Here is a 25,628-nt window from a genome sequence, read left to right as displayed (position 1 = left end):
AAGTGAGTCAGGAATTTAGTCTAAGTGAGCATTAAGTCAGGAATCCTGCTAATTTTCATTGTCGTATCAAAAATGTTTAGGCAACCATGCGCTCTCATGTAATCTGTTTTTGAAATTTGGAAACTAGAGTAGTAAGACAAAAAAAATGCGAGGAAGCTGTGGTCTAAGTTTCACAGAATTTCCTATTATCTTGGACTTTGGACTAAGTGGAATCGTTATTTTTTGCCACATTTTTTGTCAAGATCCTGCAATCTTAAATTGAACTCGGGAATCGCTGAGCATGTATAGGATCTCATCACGAAGGATCCTGGGCTTGGAAATACGAACGTAATTTTTCCTGACGATTGCGAGATCAAAAGTTGTATGCTCTCAGCCAACAAGATTCTAGAGCAAAATTTTTTTACTTTTTCCTAGCGAAAGATTCGCGGATTTCTGGTCTTCTAATTTAGCGAAATTCGCGTGCAATGAGAATAAGATAGTTAGTTAGTTCAGTGACCGTAGTTGCTAGGTAACGAGAAGAAGAAAAAGCCATTTTCTAGAGAAAGGAAAATGAAATTCCATAGTGATTTCATTTCGCGCTCGCATTGCGCTCGAAAAATATTGAATCGTGAAATTTCAGCTTCGGACGGCGAGTGATGAACCTGCGAACTTTGTTGAATTCAATACCCTGAAACTAATGCATTTGTCAAACTGTCCAAATATTGAAACACGTACTTACTAACAGCACGAGCAGAGAAGGGACGTAGCATCGATACGCTCTTTTGCCCGACAAGACTGATTTAAGACGATCAAGACGAAGGCAAAACGTGCGTTGCTATTTAAACATTGTCTCACGCATTTTTTCGAGTAAAGATTTTATCTCGCAATGCCACCAAGATCCCTTCAGACAAATGAAATCGCGAAAACGTTGATTACGAGTTGAATTTGTTGACACAACGTTGATTACGAGTTGATTTTGTTGACAAAAGGTTTAATCGGCATTATTTTGACGTTTGCTGGGCTAGGGCTATCGAATGGCAAGGCTGACAGCCCAAACCCATAGCCTACTTTTTGGGGTATGGGCAGTTTTTTCCCTTAAATTCACATGAATAAATTTTCTGGAAAAGTGAGCGGAAATGATCATAAAATTGTTACCTATATTTTGAACTAAACATGTAAGAAATACCTCCTCTTTAGCGACTGAGACACAAACGCTTTAATTCTAGAGAAATTTCAGATGAAGTGAAATTTTTCCCATTCAAGATCTTAGTTCTTTTTGCCCACCGGTCAGCTAATATAAATATTAATTCAAACATTTTGTTTACCTCACACTGCCAATAAAGCTGGCGCCAATAACTTGCGAGGTCCGAGGGTTAAAAGTTTCTCTAAACTATCTAAGTTTTATGGAAGTTCAGTAACTCATTCGCAAGAATCTGGCTACGTTTGTGTCCTTACCCTCTGCCGGGGCTGCCCTCTCACCCTCTGCCGGGGCTGCTCTCTTACCCTCTGCCGGGGCTACCCTCTTACCCCTGTCNCCCTCTGCCGGGGCTGTCCTCTTACCCTCCGCCAGGCTGCCCTCTTACGCTCTGCCAGGGCTGCCTTCTTACCCTCTGCCAGGGCTGCCCTCTTACCCTCTGCCGGGGCTGTCCTCTTACCCTCTGCCAAGGCTGCCCTCTCACTCTCTACAGGTCTGCTCTCATTATTGCAATAATTCTTAATGGCAATACTTTATTTATTGTTAATGTCGCTATGAATGTTATATATTTTTTATCATTATGTTGGACTTATTTTGGTAGCTGTAACATTTAAATTAACATATTGTATACACAGCGAACGCATCACATGTTGGCACCTTGTGACGAAATTTTTCACGGTTGATCGATTTTGGCAACTCAAATCGGTACAAGAAAACAATAATTTTTCACAAACTATTTAGTGAATAGTTGAAGTGAATTGATAGGCTTTTATTAATATTTTTTTAATTTCATTTTTTTAATTAACTTATTCATTAATTTTTTATATTGGATTTTTCTATATATCATTAACTCCTCGATATTTTAGTTTTTATTCAGCTCTATTTGTCCAATATTATAAATCTGTTGTATAAATCGTTTGTTTTCTTTTGAATCTTTCTTTATATTAATTTACTCAATTTCTCTGCACTCCCTCATCAGTTTCCGTCTCCGCTATCAGCGCGCTAACGACCACCATCGCTCCTGCACGTTGTGATGAGAGTACACTCAGATCAATGAATGGGTGATATTGTCCACATAGTTACACACTTCATTACCTACAGCAAGATTGTAGAGCGCACGTAGCAATGGTACGAATTTTTGCTGAGTCAAAATGCGTCAGGATGACCCACACAAGAGCAAATAATGCTTCACTATGTAGACAAAGCCTCACTCATTCCTTTGAGTGTTTAAACTAGAGAGGTCAGCGTGACTCAGCATAACCCGAGCTTGTTCCTACAAATAATATGTTATAAACATTTTAAACGTTGAATGTTATAGGGTTATAAATAATGTTATCTAAACTCCATATCTATTACACAGCCAATTTCCCAGCGAAAGATTAGCAGATTGCTGGTCTTCTAATTTCGTGAAAGTTGCTTGCAATGAGAAGAAGAAAAAAACAATTTTATCTACAGATAAAATGCAATTTGTCTCAGATTCATGCAATAAAAAATACAGACAATACTTATTTAATTTCGACCTCGTGCGAAGCATACGTAGCATGGAGGCACATGGCTCCAATTGAATATGACTTTTCACCTCGGAACAGTGTTCGTGCTCTGTGATAGTTAATTTCCGTTCATCACACAGTCGAAACAGGTCCTGATCGATCGATGAGGGCAATGTCTGATTTTTTGACCATGATTATAAAGGACTTAACGGAAAAATTCAGTGGAAATCGTAGCTGTTGTCGCTCTCATTAACTTCTATCAGTGGCTGCTAAACCAATGTTTAACGCAACTTGCAGCAATTGATTAGCATCTATTCATTTTCTTTTTGAAAAGTTCACTCCAAAAGCTCGTATTTTGGAGTTTTACTCTGATCTGCACTAAGCCATCATAACCTGCTATGATCTGCATTATTGCCCACAGCTACGTTTGACTGGGCACTAATAGAGTTAATTATCATTTATCATTAAGTTTAGTACGTCACAGTCATGGGATAAGTAACATAGCCGCGGGTGCTCTAAATGCCCTTTTAACGTTCAACAACTGACATCATTTCTTATATTTGTCTATTTTTTATCTTTGTTCACAGGGAAAATGTAGTTTACTATGTCATTGCTTCCATTTGAATCTACAAAGACGCTGGGATAACTGTGTCTTTTTGACCCACTTATTAAACATCCACGATCTATATTTTTCATTTAGAAGGAGGTAGTCAAGCTTGGATGATGGCCCTTACAGCCACTTTTACTTACTCTTAAGTCCTGATAGTGGTAAAGTCATGAATGTTATCGACCTTAAAACTAACCGAACATTTGTATTTGTATAGCAATTTATAGTTGTTATCGTGTTTGAAGTGTAGATTTTTTCACTCGTTTGTTTCAGTTCCTGTCAAGGTAATTTCACTTCCAGTTATTGTTAGTTTGCGAGATACTCAAATCCTGGGCACAAATACCGTGGAGTATTTTCGCTCAGTTTTATTATCTCATAGAAATAATGGTTCTGTGATCATGAAACGACCCTTGGGCGTCAAAACTTGAACAAGAATGTATTATCAATTCTTAGATATGCTTTATGCCGATGATCTTACAGCTTTTTGTACATTGAAGTCAGAAATTTCTTTTAGAGAATTTATTAGATAGTGTAACAAAACGCAAATAATGTAATTTTTCGAATGTTAAATTTTGCGTGTTTGTATTAATATATATTGTACTTAATATTATATTATCATATATTATATTATATTTTGTATTATATTATGCATTACATTACCGGGACCTGAATGTTCATTCTTAGTGGGTTTGATTTTTGTATCGGTATTAATCAAATCAATATCTTAAACGTGATTAATCTTATTTTGAAGCGCTCTAAATGGGAGTTCTGCGATTAATGTATAATATGAATTGAACGGGTAATTCTTACATTATCTTATATATGCTAAATATTAATATGGATTCGTTATTCGGGATAACGAGATTCTAAACCCGCTGGGATCATTAAGCCGGATTAGTATTATATAAACAGCAAACCAGACAGTATAAAATAAAGATAAAAATATGAATAAAATTGGAAACTATCTAGCTTCAATTTGATTCAATTTCATCCCGGTAATGATATCAACTGACGAAATATTGCAGCGTCCGTCTGATACAAAAATGTGAAAGGATCATAAATTTAGAAGTTCCGGCCTCAATATTTGTTTGAATGTTTATACTTTGGATGTTGAGCGTTCAAACGGGCGATGTTATGCATGAAACGATTGGCAGATGACTGGCGATTGACAGCGGCATAATGAGGCTGCCTCAATCACAATCTATGACTCTAGGTCATGTGTTTGTTGTTCTTGTTTACAGCCGCAGCAAGCACCTCGTTTTTACAGCTGCAGCAAGCACCTCGTTTTTACAGCTGCAGCAAGCACCTCGTGTTTACAGCTGCAGCAAGCACTTCGTGTTTACAGCTGCAGCAAGCACTTAGCATTTACAGCTGAAGCATGCACCTCATGTTTACAGCTGCAGCAAGCACTTAGCATTTACAGCTGAAGCATGCACCTCATGTTTACAGCTGTAATTAACACAAACGAACGGCTGTTTGACCTTGAATCGACTCTCGAATATTGCCTGCAGTTCAATGATTTGGAATACAGCTTTGCAGATATACACTATACAGCTATTCAGACGTACACAATACTGCTGTACAGCCATACACTATCCATTGATACACTATCCAGCTATACACAATATAATTATTCTTTATACAGCTTATACAACAACTATACAATATACAGTTATACACTTTGAACTTAACATTAACACGCTATACGGAAATACAGCTGCAATTTTACACGCACACAAATTTGCAAGCCGAAATACAGCTTTGAAGGCACGCGAGTTTACAAACGGAAATACAGATGTACAAGCACGCAAATTTGGCAGCTGAAATACAGGTATTCAAGCAAGCAAATTCAAAACAAAAATACAGCTGCTGCTGCTGCTGCGCAATTTCCCCCTCTGGATGACAAGGGAATTGCAGAGCTCGGACATCCGTTGGGATAGCGGACATCGTGATATGTTGAGAGAAGAGTGTCGGATATTGCTGGATTTAAAGAGAGGAATATTGCGGGATATTGCCAGGCTTGAATAGGAAAATATTGCGGAACATTGTAAAGGTTAAAGAGAAGGATATTTCGGGTATTTATTGCAAGGTTTAAATAGTGAAACATTGCGGGATATTGCAGTGCCTGAATGGGAAACTATTGCGGGATATGACATTGTTTGAAGAGAGGAATATTGCAGGATATTGCCGGTTCAAATAAGGAAATATAGCGGTATATTGTAGTGCCTGAAAATGAAACTATGGCAGAACTTTTAAGGTTTTAAGAGGGTATGGGCTAATGGATTTGGAGAATCGAACGAACTGGTCTATCCCTTGCATGCTCTCTCTATTGCCTTTAATACCCTCTCTATTACCCTGCTTTCCGAGTCCCTCTGTCTATGACCTCACGTCGACTTCCGAGTCCCTCTGTCTATGACCTCACGTCGAGCTACCGAGGGAGGGCAGCAAGGAATTCCTTGCCCTCTCAAAAAGTTCGAGGGAAGTTCTGTGGTGATGAAGTTTTGTGCGAAGTTGCGTCATTTGAGAACATGTCAAGTTTTGTCGTGCTGCAAGCGGGCAAGATTGCAAATTTTCTTTCAGTCTAGTAATTATCCTCGCATTTGGAGGAAAATTTAGTTAGAATAATATGCATATGATTATTGTTTAATATATGTTAAATTTACATGTGAACGCATTGAATTGTCGTATCTGATCTTGATTGTGATTTAGTGAAAATTATAATATAGTGAATAATGGCTTGGGACGTTACGAGTTTTGCGTTGACCGGCTGCGATATAGTTATATATATTTCAGATTTGATGCATATATCAATGATATAATGTTTAGTATATATCGCAATAAAAAACTAATAAAATATGTGATTTATTCTGGAATAAGATAATACATAATATATGTTTTTAATTATATAATTCATATGAAGCGTGGCGATGATGTATTCAACATAAGGCCGCTGCAGCCATAAATCAGAGCGAAGGAGTTTACTCCGCCGGACGAGGCTTCATCAATCGCAACCCCGCGATGGAATCATGGGCGATTTATGGCTGGCCAGCCAATGACCGGTTAATAACCGGCGATAGTTCGGCAATATATTTGCACGGAGCGGTGAAAGGCAATCGGCGCTCATCAATCTTGCAGCGAGCCTTCAGCCACCAACAATCCTGCCCACGGACTGCCGATACCTTCACTGCCTCAAACACATGCAGGGGGAGAAGCGGTGTCTGTACAGACCATCAGTCTGTGCTCTCCTGGTCTGTACAGTACATCAGTCTGCCACCTTCTGGTCTGTACAGACCATTAGTTTGACCTTCCTCTGGTCTGTACAGACCAACAGTCGGCTCCATACTCTGGTCTGTACAGACCAAAAGTCTGCTCCCCCTCTCGTCTGTACAGATCATCAGTCTGCTCCCTCCTCTGCTCTGTACAGACCATCAGTCTGCCCTCCTCTGGTCTGTACAGACCATCAGTCTGCTCGCGTCTCGTCCATTCGTTAACGACAGCGGCGACGCTCCATTAAAGTCGCCATACTTGAGGGGGGGGGGATTAGGGGGCAGACGCGGGTGGGGTAGGGGGCGCATATATTTAATAGGTGACACGCCGCCCCCCAGTTAGCTGCACTAGAGCCGTAAGAAACACGTCAAATATTACGTCAGGTGCCGGACATATTTCAAGTTATTTGTCTCATTAATATACTTGACATTTTCTCACTTATTTACTTGCGTAAATACTATTATAACTTGTTTACCATATTACCTTAACATTTAATATTTCACATCACCGAAAGTTATTATGCTTATGCTCCAGAAAGAAAATAACTGCCAGTTATATTCCCATAAAAAATAGTGCAGCGTACGAAGATACTAAACTGTACCTGCAAGTAACTTAAATGTTCGGTGCAAAACCCGCAGAGTTTTTTTGCACACTGTCATCCATGATTTTTTCAGTAAAATTTTTTTGTGTATACTGCATAACAATGGTCTAGCCTAAACCATGATAATGGCATGATTAGACTAAAGAGATAGGCGCGTTGAGGAAACAGCCAACTGATATTTGGCACATGCGCATTTACAAGCCAATCATTTAGTGAAAATTATCTTATCAATGCAGATTGATCAGACATTTGAAATCAAAGAAAAAATTCAATTAAGTAGGCCAAATTTACGCAACTGTGTTGATGTATCCATATGAATTGATACATTTCACACATCGCCGTCCCATTGCCGGGCTGTGTTTGCTTGCAAGCCATAATTGTTTACCAGGTGTACACAGCTGCCACTCAGACGTCAACAAGCGCTGTGTGAACAACCCCGTCCACACAAACTTTGCCACGTCACATTGTGTGAACAACCGCGTCCACACAAACTTTGCCACGTCACATTGTGTGAACAAGACGTACACAGAGAAAAATTCGTGCGTTAGGGTAACGGGATGGTCTAGACCATGTAAATGGTATGGTCTAGACCTTGGTGATGGTATGGACTAGACCATGTTAATGGTATGGTCTAGACCTAGGTAATGGTATGGTCTAGACCTTGGTAATGGCATGGTCTAGACCTAGTTAATGGTATGGTCTAGACCTTGGTAATGGTATGGTCTAGACCTTGGTAATGGTATGGTCTACTCTGTGGTAATGGTATGGTCTAGACCTTGGTAATGGTATAGCTTAGACCTTGATGGTGGTGTGGTCTAGGCTTTGGTAATAGTATAGTCTAGATCTTGGTAATTGTATGGTCTAGACCATACTAGTATAGTCTAGATCTTGGTAATTGTATGGTCTAGACCTTGATAATGGTATAGTTTAGACCTTGATAATGGTATGGTCTAGGTAGCGCAGTTCTGATAGCTTTTCCAAATTCCGACATTTGCGTTTGCTTTGAACATTCACGAAGTAAACATGAAGTGGCAGGTGAAGCGGTCGTTAAAATTAAATTTATATATTTTTTATTCTACGCGGCTAAGGACGCAAGGAGTTCCTCAGGCAGCAGTAAAATGTTTGAAGATTTAGATAAATATTTGGCATAAACTTGATGGCAGTTGAACGCAGGGTAAAGTTATACCAGCGAATTATGTTTGTTTCTTAAAATTGGACGGTTGGCCGCCAATGAAGGCATGTCAATTGAATGATTGGCCGCCAATGAAGGCATGACAATTGAATGATTGGCCGCCAATGAAGGCATGTCAATTGGATGATTGGCCGTCAATGAGGGCATGACAATTGAATGATTGGCCGTCAATGAGGGCATGACAATTGAATGATTGGCCTACCATGAAGGCATGACAATTGAATGATTGGCCGGCCATGAAGGCATGATAATTGGATGATTGGCCGCTCATGAAGGCATGACAACTGGATGATTGGCCGTCAATGAGGGCATGTCAATTGGATGATTGGCTGTCAATGAAGGCATGTCAATTGGATGATTGGCCGTCAATGAAGGCATGACAATTGAATGATTGGCCGTCAATGATGGTGTGATAATTGGATGTAATATTAATAATATTAATAATATTAATAATATTAATAATATTAATAATATTAATAATATTAATAATATTAATAATATTAACCCAGAAGAAGACCGTGGCCAGGAAGAGGTCAATGTTCTGCCAATACGAGTTTCTTAATAAAAAGTTTCGGGTCCTCCTAGTAACAAGCTATGAATATCTCTGAAGAAATATTTCAGAGATTTTGTAAACTTGTAAAAAGTTTGAAATGATCATAAATGAGAAAAAAACACGACGAAGACACGACACAATGCCAATTGCATGTCCACAGAGCGCTGGTCTGATCTGATCGCTTGTCTGCTACCTAAGATGAAATGATTGATTGTTCGTCATGTTGCATTGACGATCGGTTATTCACCACCTTGGATGAAATGATCGATTGTTCGCCACGTTGCATTGATGATCGGTTATTCGCCATCTTGGAGGAAATGATCGGTTGTTCGCCACGTTGCATTGATGATCGGTTATTCGCCATCTTGGAAAAATGATCGATTGTTCGCCATGTTGCATTGATGATCAGTTATTCGCCATCTTGGGGGGGGGGGTGGAGAAATGATCGGTTGTTCGCCATCTTTGAGGAAATGATCGATTATTCGCCACGTTGCATTGATGATCGGTTATTCGCCATCTATGATGAAATGATCTATTATTGTATTGATGATCGGTTATTCGCCATCTTGGATTAAATGGTCGGTTATTTGCCATGTTCGAGGGCTGTAATTGGGCATTCGCCACGTTGCCAATATTCAATCACAGATTATTTAATACAGAATGGCACCACAGTGTAGTATAGTGACGGAAACACAGTGTAGTGATGGCACCACAGTGTAGTGGCGGCACCACAGTGTAGTGGCGGCACCACAGTGTAGTGACGGCACCACAGTGTAGTGACGGCACCACAGTGTAGTGGCAGCTAGCACCACAGTGTAGTGACGGCACCACAATGTAGTGGCGGTACCACAGTGTAGTGGCGGCACCACAGTGTAGTGGCGGCACCACAGTGTAGTGGCGTCACCACAGTGTAGTGACGGCACCACAGTGTAGTGACGGCACCACAGTGTAGTGACGGCACCACCGTGTAGTGACGGCACCACAGTGTAGTGGCGGCACCACAGTGTAGTGACATTCCTTATAATTCCAAGAATTCCAGGAATCATCTTTGCCCGGAAATTTTTTCGGAATTCGTTGGGCTGGCGCAGCGCATCCAAGAATGAAGCTCCTGGCGCGGCTGGAATTTTCTCACTTATTTAATACATACAAGTTATTTTATTATTATAATAATATTATTTGCTATTAATTTTAATTTCATTTTAATAATATTAATTGACGGAATTTTGTAATGGTTGCGCAAGCCCTGCCATGGTGACGGAATCATTTATTTATGAGCGTATGAGCATGATTATTACATGATGATGATATTACATCATTACATGATGATGACATTACATCATTACGTGATGATGATATTACATCATTACATGATGATGATGATGATGATGATATTACATCATCACATGATGATATTACATCATTACATGATGATTGTTACTATAACGACCATGCAATCGCTCACGACGCGCCCTATGATCGCCAGACGCTGCCTCTGTATGTCAATAAATTTCGCTGCGTTGTAAACCTCGAAATTTGTTTCGAAAATTTCATCATTATTTAAAGTTATGAAAGCCTGAATAATTCGATACGTTCCATGACCCGTAACTTTAAGATCTAAAATATTTGAAACTTTTGACGACTGAGCCAAGACTTTGATTAACTAAGTAACATGACTGTGATTGCTAGTAAATATTTGAAATACACATTATTCAACGTTATTATATAGTAACATTATTTAAAATATGCTTTACCCACCCTGCATCTCTTGGTCCCCAAAATCAATCTCCGGCGGAGAACAGATTTTAACGATCGGTGTTTCGCGATAAAGTTTTACGTCTGGCGCGACAGGCTCTAAAAGTTGCGCTAAACCAATCCCATTCATTTATTACTTTGTCTCTGCCTTGGCCTCATCTCTGCCGTGGCCTCGTCTCTGACGTGGCCTCGTCTCTGCCGTGTCCTCATCTCTGCCGTGTCCTCATCTCTGCCGTGTCCTCATCTCTGCCGTGTCCTCATCTCTGCCGTGGCCTCATCTCTGAGAGGTTGAACAACTGAGAGGTTGAACACGCTGTTGAACAGCTGTGTTATTTTGCATGAATTTGGATACAAATTTCTTCGTCTTATTTGTATATTCAGCCCTGAACTCAACTCCGTCGAATTGGCTTAGTTTTGATGCGTAGTTGCAAGGCTGCAGCAGAATATTCTACTCAGTTTAAACCAACAAACAAAAAGCGAACACTTCACCGCCGCTCATCGCTCGGTATGGCTCTCCGGGGCGCGGTTACCGCGATGAGGTCGGTGAGCGCATGGCAATCTAGTTGTAATTCACGGCAGGATTATCGGTGGCCATCAGTGGCCGCTTATAAAGCCAGCAATTGCACCTAGCTGGTATTCAGAATATCGCTCGAGGATTGCGATCAAATCGACTGTATTGGTCGTAAACGGGCCGGCCATGTTCGGTGGTTTTCGTATTTTCACAATTAATTTGTAATTGAGAAGTACAGCAATTTTTTTCCTTATATTATTTATTGGTAATTCAGAGCTATTGAATTGTAAAATTTTCAAGTTAAGAAAATCGTTGCAGTGATGAATGTGTAAATTTAACTATATTTTTACTTTTATTTATGTTGATTTTTTTTGCAGACGCTAATAAATTTAGGACATGAAAAATTTGTGCAGAGAAAGTGAGGTCGGACGAACATTAATGACCGAGCTGTGAGTTTTATCTGCATATATATGCATAAATATATATCTGCACTCATAAACAATACCAATAACCGTGCAATAATATAGTGTGATTATACAGTGCAATAATTCAGTGTTGTTACACAGTGAAATAATTCAGTTCGATTATTCGTTGCAACTATTCTGTGTGATTATTCAGTGAAATAATATAGTGGACATCAGCAATGCAATCATACGGAATAATCATATAGTGCTGTAATACAGGGTATTCATACACTGCAATTATTCATTGCAGTTATATTGTGATCATGCGGTGTAGGTGAAACGATAGATGAATGCTGGATTATAAGGAATATCAGCCAAATGTTTAGTGAAGGAGAAGTAAAAACGTTTTAACAATTAATCAGAACTGGAAATACTTTTTCTTGAAAAGCGATTATCGGGCGTAATATCGCCTTGTGTTAAGTCACTCACCTTTCTACTTCTCTCGCATCCTAATCCCCCCAATCCTAAACCACCTTTCTTGATCCCTAACCCTTATGTCCTCATCCTATTCCTCCCTTCATAATCCTTATTCCCCATCACTAATCCTACTTTCTCTCACTCCTTCCCCCCCCCCTCCTACTTGTCATACCTATTCGTCCCGTACTTTCTTCATAGCCCTTGTCTCCTCATTCAATAACTATAACTAGACCTCTCACATACCTCCCCCCCCCATTTACACCTTTATTCCAATTCTTTATTCCTAACCCAACCTCTTTTCTCTCATCCTTTCTCACTCCTCTTCCCACCTTCTCGTTTATACGTTTTTCTTTTTCAAGAAAATTACAGGCGCCCAAAGGCCGGCCACTTATTTAAGCGAACATGGCCGAACCAAAAGTGGCGGGTGAAGGTCCTGACGATCATAGTTATGTGACTGATTATCAGACTGTGGCCAGTGACCATCAGGCGGATGATGGACAATCGTCCTCGGACACTAGCCGTCAAACGGCGGCCAATAGCAGGCGAAAAGTTGATAATGTATTTTCAGATGATAAAATCTCTGTTTCAATTGGGAAAACTGATGGTATTGGACTTCAAAGTTCAAATGTTGTTCAGCGAAGTTCAACTGCCCATCAGAAGAATTCAGCTGTCGATCAGAAGAGTCCAGCTGTCGATCAAAAGAATCCCAATGCTAATGAAATCGATCTTGCTTTTGATCGAAAGAATTCAACAGCCGATGAACTAAGTCTGACATTCGATCAGATGAAAACAATAGATCATCAACAGAACCCAACGTCGGATCTACGGACATCAAACGCCGACCGTTCAACAGCTAACGGTGCTACAGATTTTACTTCGGGAGGTGATGTTCATACCACGCGTGCGTTCGACGGACATTGCAGTCCTACCATCGTGAATCCTGATACACATGCCACGAAAAGTTTGAAAATGACCCTGAACTCAACAGCTGAGGGATTGACAACCCTCCCGAACTCAGCCTCGGAGAGGTTGATAACGCCTCTGAACTCAACGTCGTCCATGACGTCGAACACGTCACTCAGCACCAGCGTCTCGGTCAACAAGGACCTGACGTCCCCCACGTTTGACGTGCCGCCTCCTCGTCAAGAGGCCAACAAGAAATTGGGCGATGTAATGCAGGAGTTCCAATGGGTTAATGTTACACAAACTGGGGGCGCTGGACCTCCTTGTACAGAAGGACGTGCTAGTCAGGATACTCCAGCCTACAATTCTCGGTCACTGTCATTAATTTCAACCAAATTTTACGACTTAGGAAGTCTTCCGGAAGCTCGTCGTTCTTCGTGCATCGCGTTCTCTGACTCTGAGACTTGTCACACCGCAAGATTTTCCCCAAACGCAAGATATCCTTCTACCTTAAGATCTCCTTCTGGGGGATGTTCTTCCACTTTAAGATCTCCCTCTGGAGGATTTCCTTCCACCTTAAGATCTCCCTCTGGGGGATGTTCTCCAACCTCAAAATCTCGGAAAAAGGAATGCTCCCCTCACCTCAGAAACTCCACCCCAGGGAGACTATCAGGCTTCCCATCCCGGAGTTTCGACGCCCCCGAAGCATCCCACAGCGTAAAACCTTCCTCAGAAACATCATATCCTGAACTGAACACAAACAAGTCCTCACCAACTCATCACTACCACGCAGCTCAGAACAAATATCCACCGCTGCTGAGGAGGGGTTGCGGTGATCCCTCCTGTCCTCTCCGGCGGCCTCAGGAACGCCTCTACCGCTCACTCTCCCTACCTGCCACGTCTGCTGTGTGGGGTAGAGCTCTTCCCACTGGAGGGAGGCGGTGTTCATGGAGTACCTTACTACGCCACTACTATCCTGAAGGAGGTTGGGGGTGGCTGGTGCTAGGTATGGCCACCATGACGGCACTTCTCACCCACGGACTGCACACTTCGTACGGAGCGTGGCTCGTGCCTCTGGCAACCAAGTTCCACATTCAAACGCCAACTGCTGGTGAGTGGAAATAATTTGCAAATAATTATGCATTTTTTGCTTCATTTGATTTCAGTTTTTGCCACTCCTGAACATTGGCAGAGGTAAAATAAAGCCGGTAACCAAGCCGAAAGCCAATAATTTTGTTCATGTTTTTGGGATGTAGGTTTATGTTATTGACTAAATATAGTTATGATCTATTTGAATATCTTAGTGAATCACTTTCTTGATTAATAATATTTTAGCCTCCCAAAGAAACGTAAAATATTGTTGTGCAGGCGTACCTTGCAGCCTCACGGGTGAGCGAATGTGTATAAAGTGTAATCAATTTTAGTTGATATTTTTTAGTTTAATCTTATGAATCATATATTTTTTAGGTCTCGGCAATGTCGATACTTTTTGTTAATAAGCCTCTGCACAAAAATATGTATATGCAAGTAAGTAATAACTATTAACTAGTGTCTTGTTGCAATTTGTCGCATATGCTCTCAATTCAGTTGTTTATGCTAAAAATCCGTTTTCTATTCTCCGAACAAATTTCTTCATAGAAAATAATTTTGAAGGGAAACTACTTTATCACATCTGATATGCTGTTAATGAACTAAATCGGAACAACGCATTACATTTTTCAGAAAAATAGCGTTAATGTGAATCAAGAAAATCTTATAAAATATTGATTCCAAACGTTTCTTATAATGTGATGCCGAATTCACACGTCAATTTATTTTACGAGATTAATGATTGATCCCAATTCACAGAGCAGAGTCAAGTATTATAACCAAAAACTAACAGCAGTCACACAGATTTTTATGCCTCTAAAATCATCAAAAAGTAAAGAATAATCACCCAGTTTTTTCATTCCATAATTTATTATTATAAAAATTGTAATACTCGAGTATCAATTGTACATGCGTGTAATTATAATTTGCCGAATTAAATCAAGAATTTCAAAACTGTATTCTCCATCGTGGTAAATTAATTTTTCCAAATAAATTTCGAATTCTCCCCATAAATTGCTTTACTAGAAACTACGTCAAAATGAATCAATATAGAATACAACTTTTTGTCAGTCACTCTTTTTTGTTGATAATAAGTTATATGACCTTATAGTTGCCTCTTGGCCTAATATTTATTTTTTGTTAGGTTCGTGGCTGCCCGCAAGCCCGATAACCTTAGCTATTAATTAGCACGTTAATAGTCGCCAGCCTAATATTATTAGTTTTTAATTCGTACGTGAATCACGGCAAAGCCTAATTGCCCCAGTCTTTAATTAATATGTTAAAGCCTACTGTCCGCATGCTTAATATCCTTAGCCATTGATTAGTACGTGAGTGATACTGTGATACTAGCTAACTCTCGACAGAGGCGTAAATTTCAAGTAATAATTTTCCCACGTAAACACTCAATTTCCTGGTTGTTTTCACGATATTCTTCGCGTTGACAGAGTTTATTAGAATAAATTAGCAGAGAAAGCAAGTGTGGTGTTATCGCCTTGCTTTTATGGTGGTCGGAAGTGGTAATAAAACGACGGTGTCTCCCATGGGTCTTTGTCAAAATTACTACCGTGCTCAATACTGCGCAAGGCGGCGTTGATTGTAAGGTAAAGTTTTTCTAACGATTACGATTTATTTCCAATAATTTATTTTCAATGTGTTAATGGTTGCTGTCATTTCACTAATCATTTGTCTGTCAATAAGCTCAAAACCTGCTTGCATTCTAACTGAAAATTCGCGCCCTGATCATCAGTGAAAGAAAGATCATTAATCACAGTAATGATCCCATTTACAGAGATCTCGGCTGTCCATCACAATATAGAAGAAGCTATGGTACCTCAGTTTCTTGTAGAACTAGTACACATAAAATATTTGTGGTTGTTATAGATGGAATTTTATTTTTGTTGTTGTGACTACTTTCGCGATTAGTGAAATGAGAACAAGATGGCGGCCAGTTTGAAAACGGCGAGAAAGTTAGGCCGTGAATCTCAGGGCCGCGTCACGGCCGTCAACCTGCGTCCGTCCGGCTCTGCTGATATCATGGGCGGGTTATGTACGACGCAAAGGTCGAGGATAAGCCGCCCAATTTTCCGCTGTGTCGGACGCCCCTAAATCAAAGGTTGAAGACATCTTAACAGCTCGCAGGATTTACTGGAAGGTTGTCATGCGTTGAGCTCAAGATGGCGGCGATTGTCGTCAGGGCATTTGTCATCAAGACTTCGCCATGTTTGCTCTCTTGAATCGCTTCAAAATGCAAGTCGCGGAACTCACTTGTGAGTCACGAAGTGAGTCTGGCCTCACTCACGAACGCCTTGTGCCGAGGCGTTCGTGAGTGTCGACGACAGCTTGATGCCCACATTAATCCATTATCCACGCGCCAGATATTCAGCAAGACGCCGCTGGCCTCACCGGCGACATTTAATATCCTCAGCGATCTTCTCTGCGGAGCAGTAAAAGATCAAAGGCTTATTTGTTTTACAATTAACTTTCAACAGCAACCGAGAAAAATATTGAGAAGCTAAGCTTAAAAAGTCGGCAAATAGACTGAAAACATGAGTAAACATTATTTGGTGTTTTCTTTTCTTTCACGAGAAGTTATATAATCTAAGTGTTATCTATGCTCTAAGTTTTCTCTTTGCTGCCGCTGGACAAAGTACTGCCCAACTCGCAAATTCTTAAGAATTAATGAGGGTAGTTACCTCAAAAACTACATCTAAAATTAGTGCCTCTGTTATTAGATAAAACACTCGTCGCGCTAAGATGGCTCGAGTAAAATGAAGTCGAATTACTTACCATGCTACGCAGCCAAAAGTGTTTTTACGTTCTCTGTAGACCGTAATCTTTCCACTGTTATTAACAGAGTAATAAGTATCCCAAAAAATAATTAAAAAGTCATGAATTTTAAAATTTATCATTGGATATAGCGGAAGTTCACTATTATATGTTTGATCAACCGTTATTCACACGAATGAAAGTGAAAAGGAGAATAATCTAACACTTCCACATCCGCACCTACAGAACATCCGCGATTCCTCGAAATAGCATAAATTTATTATGATTTGACCAACGTAAATAATATGTCAGGTCTCGGTAACAGATCTCGGATACTCGCCTTAAACGCCCCTGTATATCGCGACGCTAATCTTACAACACATAAACACATGCATAATACAGGTTGGTGGAATTTGATGTCTAATACAGGATTGATTGATAACCAGACAAAGAATGGGTTTCACAAACTACTTTCTTCTTAAATTGTGGAAATAAACAACTGTAGATTTTCCTCTACAGATAAAAGCTACAAGCTCGAGTGTTTGATGCCAGTGCTGGTGCTTGATGCCAGTGCTGGTGCTTGATGCCAGTGCTGGTGCCTGATGCCAGTGCTGGTGCTTGATGCCAGTGTTGGTTCTTGATGCCAGTGCTGGTGCTTGATGCCAGTGCTGGTGCTTGATGTTAGTGCTGGTGCTGATGGTTGTTACTGCTGGTGAAGCTTCTTGCAAGTGAAATGTTTACTGCAACTGTCAGTATTTGTTGTGGGTGTTAGTGAGACCCGCCAGGTCGTCAGTTTTACGACAAGCCACTGTTTGTTTCGTCTGTTGGTAGAGCTCCTTGCCGAGCCTTGCTGTTTACTGTCATTCCGTCTGTTGGCGTCAGACAGGTGACGCGAACAGAGTTCTTTTCTGACTTGTGACTTTAATGCAGGGAATTAGCACTGCACTAAGCAATGACTTGTGACTTTAATGCAGGGAATTAGCACTGCACTAAGCAATGACTTGTGACTTTATTGCAGCGAATTAGCACTGCACTAAGCAATGACTTGTGACTTTATTGCAGTGAATTAGCACTGCAGTAAGCAAGGACTTGTGACTTTAATGCAGTGAATTAGCACAGCACTAAGCAATGACTTGTGACTTTATTGCAGTGAATTAGCACTGCACTAAGCAATGACTTGTGACTTTAATGCCGTGAATTAGCATTGCTCCAAGCAATGATTTGTGACTTTATTGCAGTGAATTAGCACAGTACTAAGCAATGACTTGTGACTTCAATGCAGTGAATTGGCATTGCACTAAGCAATGAATTGTGACTTTAATGCAGTTAATTAGCACTGCACTAAGCAATGACTAATGACTTGATTGCTGTTGAAGTGCGTGGGCCACAACTTAACGTCACTATTCACCATATCGTCACTAGTGTTACTTGAAGAAATATAACTCGGTACTCACTGCATTGAGTGACAGAGAGCGCATTTTCTCGTCGACGAAAACTTGAGGTCACGGACAGACGGACAGACAGACAGACGGACGGACGGACATGGCGAGCACAATAGTGCATTTTTTCCATAAATGAGAAAATGCGCTAAAAATATCTCTTCCATTATATCTGAATTTTTCTATATCAGCTTTTCCTATTTGTTTAGCGTCTTATTGTTCTGTACTGAGAATCTTTTCGAACCGCTGTATTTATTTGTAATTGAAATATTACTAAATGAAATATGATATGAATTCCCTGATTTTTACGGCGAGTGCAACGTTCGGAAACTAAATGTCCGCCGACAACGCGCCGATATTTCTCACTTGTTCCGACTGCGATAACTTTAACGATAACTTTATTACCAGCCCCTTTAAATTACAGACGTTTTGTTGGTAGCCAAGTGATGGCCGGCGGTAAGCCGACCGTAATTTTGTTATAGGTAGGCAATATGTCAGTCAATTCAGGCGCTACTGAAGACAAACATGGCGTTCAGTTGATAACTGATTGGCTCTCCTGAGAACAAATGATGTGCCATTATTCGTCCCATTAGGCCAATAACGTCCATTATTTGCATCCCCATTGAAAGATATTGATCCTTGCTGATTACGATCAATTTTGTTGGTTTGACCATTGAAAAATGGCTTTACTTTCTGAAAGAAATTCATTGGTAGAAATTAATTAAACATTTCCTGGTTATTCGCGGCATTGAAATGTGGAGCTTGCGTAATTCTGCTATAATATTCGGTACCGTGAGCGATGGTACCGTGAGCTATGGTACCGTGAGCTATGGTACCGTGAGCTATGGTACCGTGAGCTATGGTACCGTGAGCTATGGTACTGTGAGCTACGGTACCGTGAGCTACTGTACCGCGTTATATCAACCATTGTAACAACTGCCCATTATGTTTCTTATGTTGTATGTGGTATATTTTTGTTCTCACTTTGTGGTAATTTAATTATGTTATCTCACCCAAAATAATATATCGCTTTTGCGATCAGATCTGCATTGTAAATGCTGGAAACAAGATGGCCGTTCTGGCAACGCCGAACACAGAAAAAAAAATAAAAAAAACATCATTGGGCTGAAAAATTCAGTATATTTTGACGGTAATACCTGGCGCCGGCGGTGGTGGTCGGGTTGACCATTATATATCATGTCGCAGGTTAATTTGATAACCAAATAATCAGTTAAAACATTCACAAGTCACGGTTATTTGAAGAAATTGTGTCAGCTAACATGATACCTTCTAAGTTCCAAAAATATTCAGTGTAAAATATCACGATGACAATTTATAAAAGTGGTTAATGTTCACCACAAAAGGTGTTTTTTTCAGCGGCATTCCGATAACGCTGGTGGCCCCGGGGCGGTCCCGGCCGCCACTGACTCAGCACCACTGACTGGCTCATCCCGCTGCCTGGAGAGTCAGTGCGCCCGTGGCAGCTGTGGAGTGTGGGTGTGCGACCGCGGTGCGCATGTCACTCCACACGCGACCTGCCCACATTTTCCGTGACCCCTTCTAGCGGTGCTTGAGCTTCCTTAGAAAGTTAGATAAAGAGTACACGAACCTGACCTCCTGCAGCTGTGCCGAGCAGCGGTTTTGTGTTGTGTTTTTTTTTTGTGTGTGTGAATATCTCCGTTGTATGTGGTATGCAACTCTCACTGCCGACGTAGCGCGCGATTCTAGCTACTGCATTTCGGGAACATGAAGATCGTATGTGCTACGGTGATCGTTAATCAGTGATAATCGTACCGTAGGATCATGAGATAACTGTAGGACCATGAGGCGACCGTAGGATCATGAGGCTACATGTAACTTCTGAGCACCGTCCAGCGGACTGGTGTGAGGTGTCAGTGGTCGTATAGGAGCAGCTGGCGGCTCAGCGGGGTGCCCAGGAATTGCGGTGGCGGCGGCCTAAAAAACTGGAGCCATCGAATATCGATGATAAACGATAAGTTATGACGTCGTGTATCTTACGACTGACTGCCCTAGGTCGTGCGACTATCGTGTATCTCACGACTGCCGTAAGTCTTGCGACTACCGTGTATCTTCCAACTGCCGTATGTCTTGCGACTACCGTGTATCTTTCGACTGCCGTAGGTTTTAAGAATAACGTGTATTAGGTCTTATGGCCGACTGCCTTAGTTCTTACGACTAATGGACGTTTTATGACTGCCGCAGGTCTTACGACTACTGTAGGTCTTACGACTAAGGAAGATCTGATAAGACAAGCGTATACATTTCATATTTTTACACAACAATCGTCGCCGTATGCCCGAAAACCATTTATAACTCGCACAAATATTAACAGTCCGTAAATAATATCGCCCACTCTCCTTTTGTCTGTAACATTATGGAAAATTATATGACCTGCTATTATGCATAACGACTGTCTTCTTACCTATAAATGTTCTGAATATTATTATATGATCATTAATTATATGGAAATGTGTGCGCACTTTAAAACGTTCTAATGCGGAAACCAGAAATAATTTACTTGCAAGCCTACACTGCAGTGCACATACAATAAAATTTTACATATTTTGAAAAAATAAAAAGCCAATCATATCGCCATAACACATGCGAATCGTCAAAACTCAATAATAAGCTAAGCACTTGCATTTTATGCCAAACTTAATTCAAGATAAATCAGTATCAGTGAAATAAATTTTGCACTTTTATTACTTCGGCGAGGCTTAACGTAAACAATAACAATATGTTTTTGCGCAATAAATACATTGAAATAGAGTTTAAATATATTTTTGTGTGTTTTTAGTCGTGAATGAAAGCATCGAAGCATAGGCATTGTTGCTAGAGTTTGTTCAATGAACTGCATTCACGAGAAGTGCGATCTCTTTTGGATGGCGACTTTAGTACAGTGGCGACTTAGTTCATGATGACACAATAGTTTATGTTGACACAATAGTTCATGTTGACACAATAGTTCATGTTGACACAATAGTTCATGTTGACACAATAGTTCATGTTGACACAATAGTTCATGTTGCATTTGGAGCAATAATCCATGTTGGAAAATCGTGCGTTTCTTCCTGTTTTGCTTGGCAGTCGCTCGGCCTCGCGTTGAAGTTGAAAATCAACTTTACGGCTCAGAACATGGCTCTAAAGTCCCCGTTTGTTGACGGTAGCGACACTACTGTCACCCACCTGTCCTCTGTCAACGGAAGGGATGTTCATTCACGTGACAGAAGCACGCAATCAAAAAAATAAATAGATCTTTAGTCCAAATTGTGACTCTGTTTCTTACGTCCAACAACAGCAGGTAGCAGAAGTAGCTTTGATACGTCCTTTTGACGAGCCAAACTAGGTCAGGATGACATACACATGGATAAAAACTTCATCGATATTTAAAAATGTATCTCAGTACTCACTGCAGTGAGTGACAGAGAGCGCATTTTCTCGTCCGTCCGTGATGTCACGGACGGACATGACGAGCACAATAGCGTTTTTTTCCATCAATGAGAAAATGCGTTAAAAATTTGTTATGTATCTCTCTGAGTGCAAGCTTTTTCCCTGACGGTTCAAAGTTATTTATTCAGTCATCGGTTATCATGCGTAGCATTTATTATGAATTTACTAACGATGAATAGTGATAATAATGATGCCTTAGTATTGATACTGCCGTCACCTGCTATACAAATGGTGTTCAGAACCTTAACTTTCAGCACTACGAGTGTTCTATGAATTAGTGATATGTATCAAGTTATTCTGAAAAGAGTATATCGAACAATTCTTGATCAACTCCTGTCAATAATGATATTCTGTACAAAAATTCTTTTTGTGCTATGAAAAAAAGGGTAAGACGATTTGGCCACAAGAATTTTGTTCACAGATTATGTTGTGGCATTATGTTTATGAATTATTAGGCCATGTCCACTCTCCTGCAGTAGCGCAGTGGCGCTACAGCCACAGTGGCGCTACTAACAGCATAGTGGCGCTACGAACAGCCACAGTGGCGCTACCAACCGCAAGAGTGGCGCTACCAACAGCCACAGTGGCGCTACCAACAGCCACAGTGGCGCTACCAACAGCCACAGTGGCGCTACTAACAGTCACAGTGGCGCTACTAATAGCCACAGTGGCGCTACTAACAGCCACAGTGACGCTACTAACAGCCACAGTGGCGCTACTAACAGCCACAGTGACGCTACTAACAGCCACAGTGGCGCTACTAACAGCCACGGTGGTGCTACTAACAGCCACAGTGACGCTACTAACAGCCACAGTGGCGCTACTAACAGCCACAGTGGCGCTACTAACAGCCACAGTGGCGCTACTAATAGCCACAGTGGCGCGCTAGCATATCAGGCCATTAGGCCGGCATTATTATGGCATGCATAAGGCAAATGGCCGCAAACTTACCCCAATAAATGGCCCAAGATTGCCCGGCAACGCAAGAACTTCCTGTAGAAATAGCATTAGGAGGCTAGAATGGAGTAAGAGGGTAGAATGAGGTAAGAGGGTAGAATGGAGTGAGAGGGTAGAATGGGGTGAGAGGGTAGAATGGAGTGAGAGGGTCGAATGAGGTAAGAGGGTAAAATGGAGTGAGAGTGTAGAATGAGGTGAGAGGGTGGAATGGGTGAGAGGGTAGAATGGAGTGAGAGGGTATAATGGAGTCAGAGGGTATAATGGGTGAGAATGAGTGAAAGCATGGAAAGAGAAAAGTGGAAATGGAAAGAGAAAAGATAATGTTTCGCTGATGGCGATTTAATAGGGATTTTGGGAGAGGAAGGTTTGAATAATGGAATTCGTGGAGGAGATTCTGTGAGAGACTTGTGAAGAATGATTTTTAGAAAGAATCCGAGAGTGGGTTTTGATAGAAGGTTTTAAGTGGAAAATTTTTGAAAAGGGTTTTGATAAGTAGGATCCCTTTTATTTGAATTAATGAAAAGATGTATTTAAGGGGAGGTTTTTTCGAAAGATTCGGTTGTTAGGGTTTGAATGGAAATGAGATGTAAGCAGAGGGAACAACAGGTGGCACAACAGGTGACAAAAGAGAGGAAAAGCAAGGGGACAACAACGAGACGATACAGAGACAACAGCGAATGTGTCTTGTTGTCTGTTGGTTGTCTTTTACCCCGACGACAACAGGCTTGTCTTGGAGAGCCAAGTGGGGGCGAGTGATTGAATTATATGACAGGAACGCTATATGTATTTATGCTATGAATGAAAACTATAGGCGTATTTTGGGAGGCCAACCAACGGCCATCCCTCATCTAACGAAATCATTGCGCCGCCCGAGGGACGTTGCAATATCGCTTGTCCCGCGGCAATCTTGACGCAATCTCGGCCTTGTTACGCATGATTGCGTCGCGCTAAGACTCAACTGTCACGGGTGATTGTTACTGCAGTGTTAGCGCAGGGTTACCGAAGTGTTAGCGCAGGGTTACTGCAGTGTTAGCGCAGTATTACTGCAGTAAGCGTACAGCTGCTGCAGTAAGCGTACAGCTGCTGCAGTAAGCGTACAGCTGCGTCGCTATGCCCCCCGGGAAGCCATAAACCCCCTCGCTGCCCCCTCCTCCTCTTAATCCCCTAACCCCACCTAGCCCCCCTAACAGTTCTTTTTGCCCCTACACCTGCTACACCTGCTACACCTGTTGCATCTGTTGCACTATTGTTCCTGTTGCACCTGTTGATCCTGTTGCACTCATGCACTGTTACACTCTTGCACTGTTTCACTCTTGCACTGTTACACTCTTGCACTGTTACACTCTTGCACTGTTACACTCTTGCACTGTTACACTCTTGCACTGTTACACTCTTGCACTGTTACACTCCTGTTATCACTAGTGCTGGTGTTGTCAGTGCGTGCTACAAGCTTGTGAACAATGTTACTAGCGGCACATGTCTTGTTTTCATTGCTATCGTTTTTTAATGATTATCATTATTATCATTCTAATTAATGGGATCTCGATTTTGGTATAATTATTATATTTTTTATGCTTTTATATTTGCCGGTATTGGCTGCCCAGTATTAACTGGCCAGTATTTATTGTGCGGCATTGGCTGGTCAATATTGACAGGCCAATATTGGCTAGGCAGTATTGGCTGGGCAGTATTGACTTGCCGGTACTTACTGTGCAGTATTGGCTGTGCAGTATTGGCTGTGCAGTATTGGCTGGCTGGTATTGGCTGGCTGGTATTGGCTGGTCGGTATTGACTGGCCGGTGTTGGCTAGGCAGTATTGACTTGCTAGTATTGGCTGTGCAGTATTGGCTGGCTGGTATTGGCTGGCCGGTATTGGCTGGCTGGTATTGGCTGGCCGGTATTGGCTGGCCGGTATTGGCTGGCTGGTATTGCCCCCGTTGCACATTCTGCCGCCCGTTTTTTCTGATTAGTTCATAAGAGCAACTCTGCCTCTCATAAAACATGCAGTTTATGAGGTCAGGTTTGTGAGTGAACAATTATGAGCTGCGCGCCTCACAATGCAGGCTTGGGCATTATTTTAATCTCATGTAAATCTTCGGCGGTTTTAATGAATATGAATTACGTCTTATTCATTGCCGTCTATAATCCTGCTCTTAATAGCCTTTTTTCCAATAGGTGTGACTTGAATAATACATGAATTAAAAGGGTCGGTAAATTGCAGTTGAGATTGCATGAAATGAACTCGAATTTGAGGCCTTGAATTTACCCGATATTAAGTGCAGATTTACTCATTTTATGCTGGATATTAATTGGAAATTACACGATTGCCGGTATTTACATTGTTGGGCCACAGCTACACAAGGCAGATCACAACACAAATCGAACAGATCATACAGGATCTCGTAACACAGACCATACAGACCACACAGACCATACAGACCATACAGACCACACAGACCACACAGACAGCCGCCTCCGCATGCCGAGCGCTGGCGACGAACTTGAAAATTCCATGAACAGAACACGTCACCAGCGGCGCACCAGCAACTTAGGCGCACCAGCAACTTAGGCGCACCAGCAACTTAGGCGCACCAGCAACTTAGGCGCACCAGCAACTTAGGCGCACCAGCAACTTAGGACTTTGCGCGCATCAGCAACTTAGGCGCACCAGCAACTGCCGCGCATTCCGCCGCGTCACCGCCGCCCGCGCCGCGTTTTGTTCCAGTTTTTTTTTTTGGCCGACATATGCAACATTACAGCTGCTGCGCGTGTAACATGTGCAACATTACAGCTGCGGCGTGTGTAACATCTGTCTCTTATACACATCTAGATGTGTATAAGAGACAGATGGTACCGTGAGCTATGGTACCGTGAGCTATGGTACCGTGAGCTATGGTACAGTGAGCTATGGTACCGTGAGCTATGGTACCGTGAGCTATGGTACCGTGAGCTATGGTACAGTGAGCTATGGTACC

The 25,628-nt window shown here is 41.4% G+C and overlaps 1 protein-coding gene across 1 annotated transcript in view; it reads left to right on the top strand.

Annotated features, from left to right (window-relative positions):
• Positions 1-12,234: 12,234 nt before the first annotated feature.
• The window catches only part of LOC108681038 (monocarboxylate transporter 2), a 35,185-nt gene continuing 21,791 nt past the window's right edge, over positions 12,235-25,628 (top strand). Inside the window, exon 1 of the mRNA XM_047880477.1 lies at positions 12,235-14,042. Within this exon, the coding sequence (XP_047736433.1) occupies positions 12,431-14,042 (1,612 nt within the window). The 5' untranslated portion in view covers positions 12,235-12,430. The remainder of the gene's footprint in view (positions 14,043-25,628) is intronic.

This window comes from Hyalella azteca, unplaced genomic scaffold (genome assembly GCF_000764305.2).
Source record: "Hyalella azteca isolate HAZT.00-mixed unplaced genomic scaffold, Hazt_2.0.2 contig5433, whole genome shotgun sequence".
NCBI classification, from domain to species: domain Eukaryota; kingdom Metazoa; phylum Arthropoda; class Malacostraca; order Amphipoda; family Hyalellidae; genus Hyalella; species Hyalella azteca.
The sequence above is the reverse complement of the archived record's forward strand: the minus strand, read 5'-3'. Positions and strand labels throughout refer to the sequence as shown.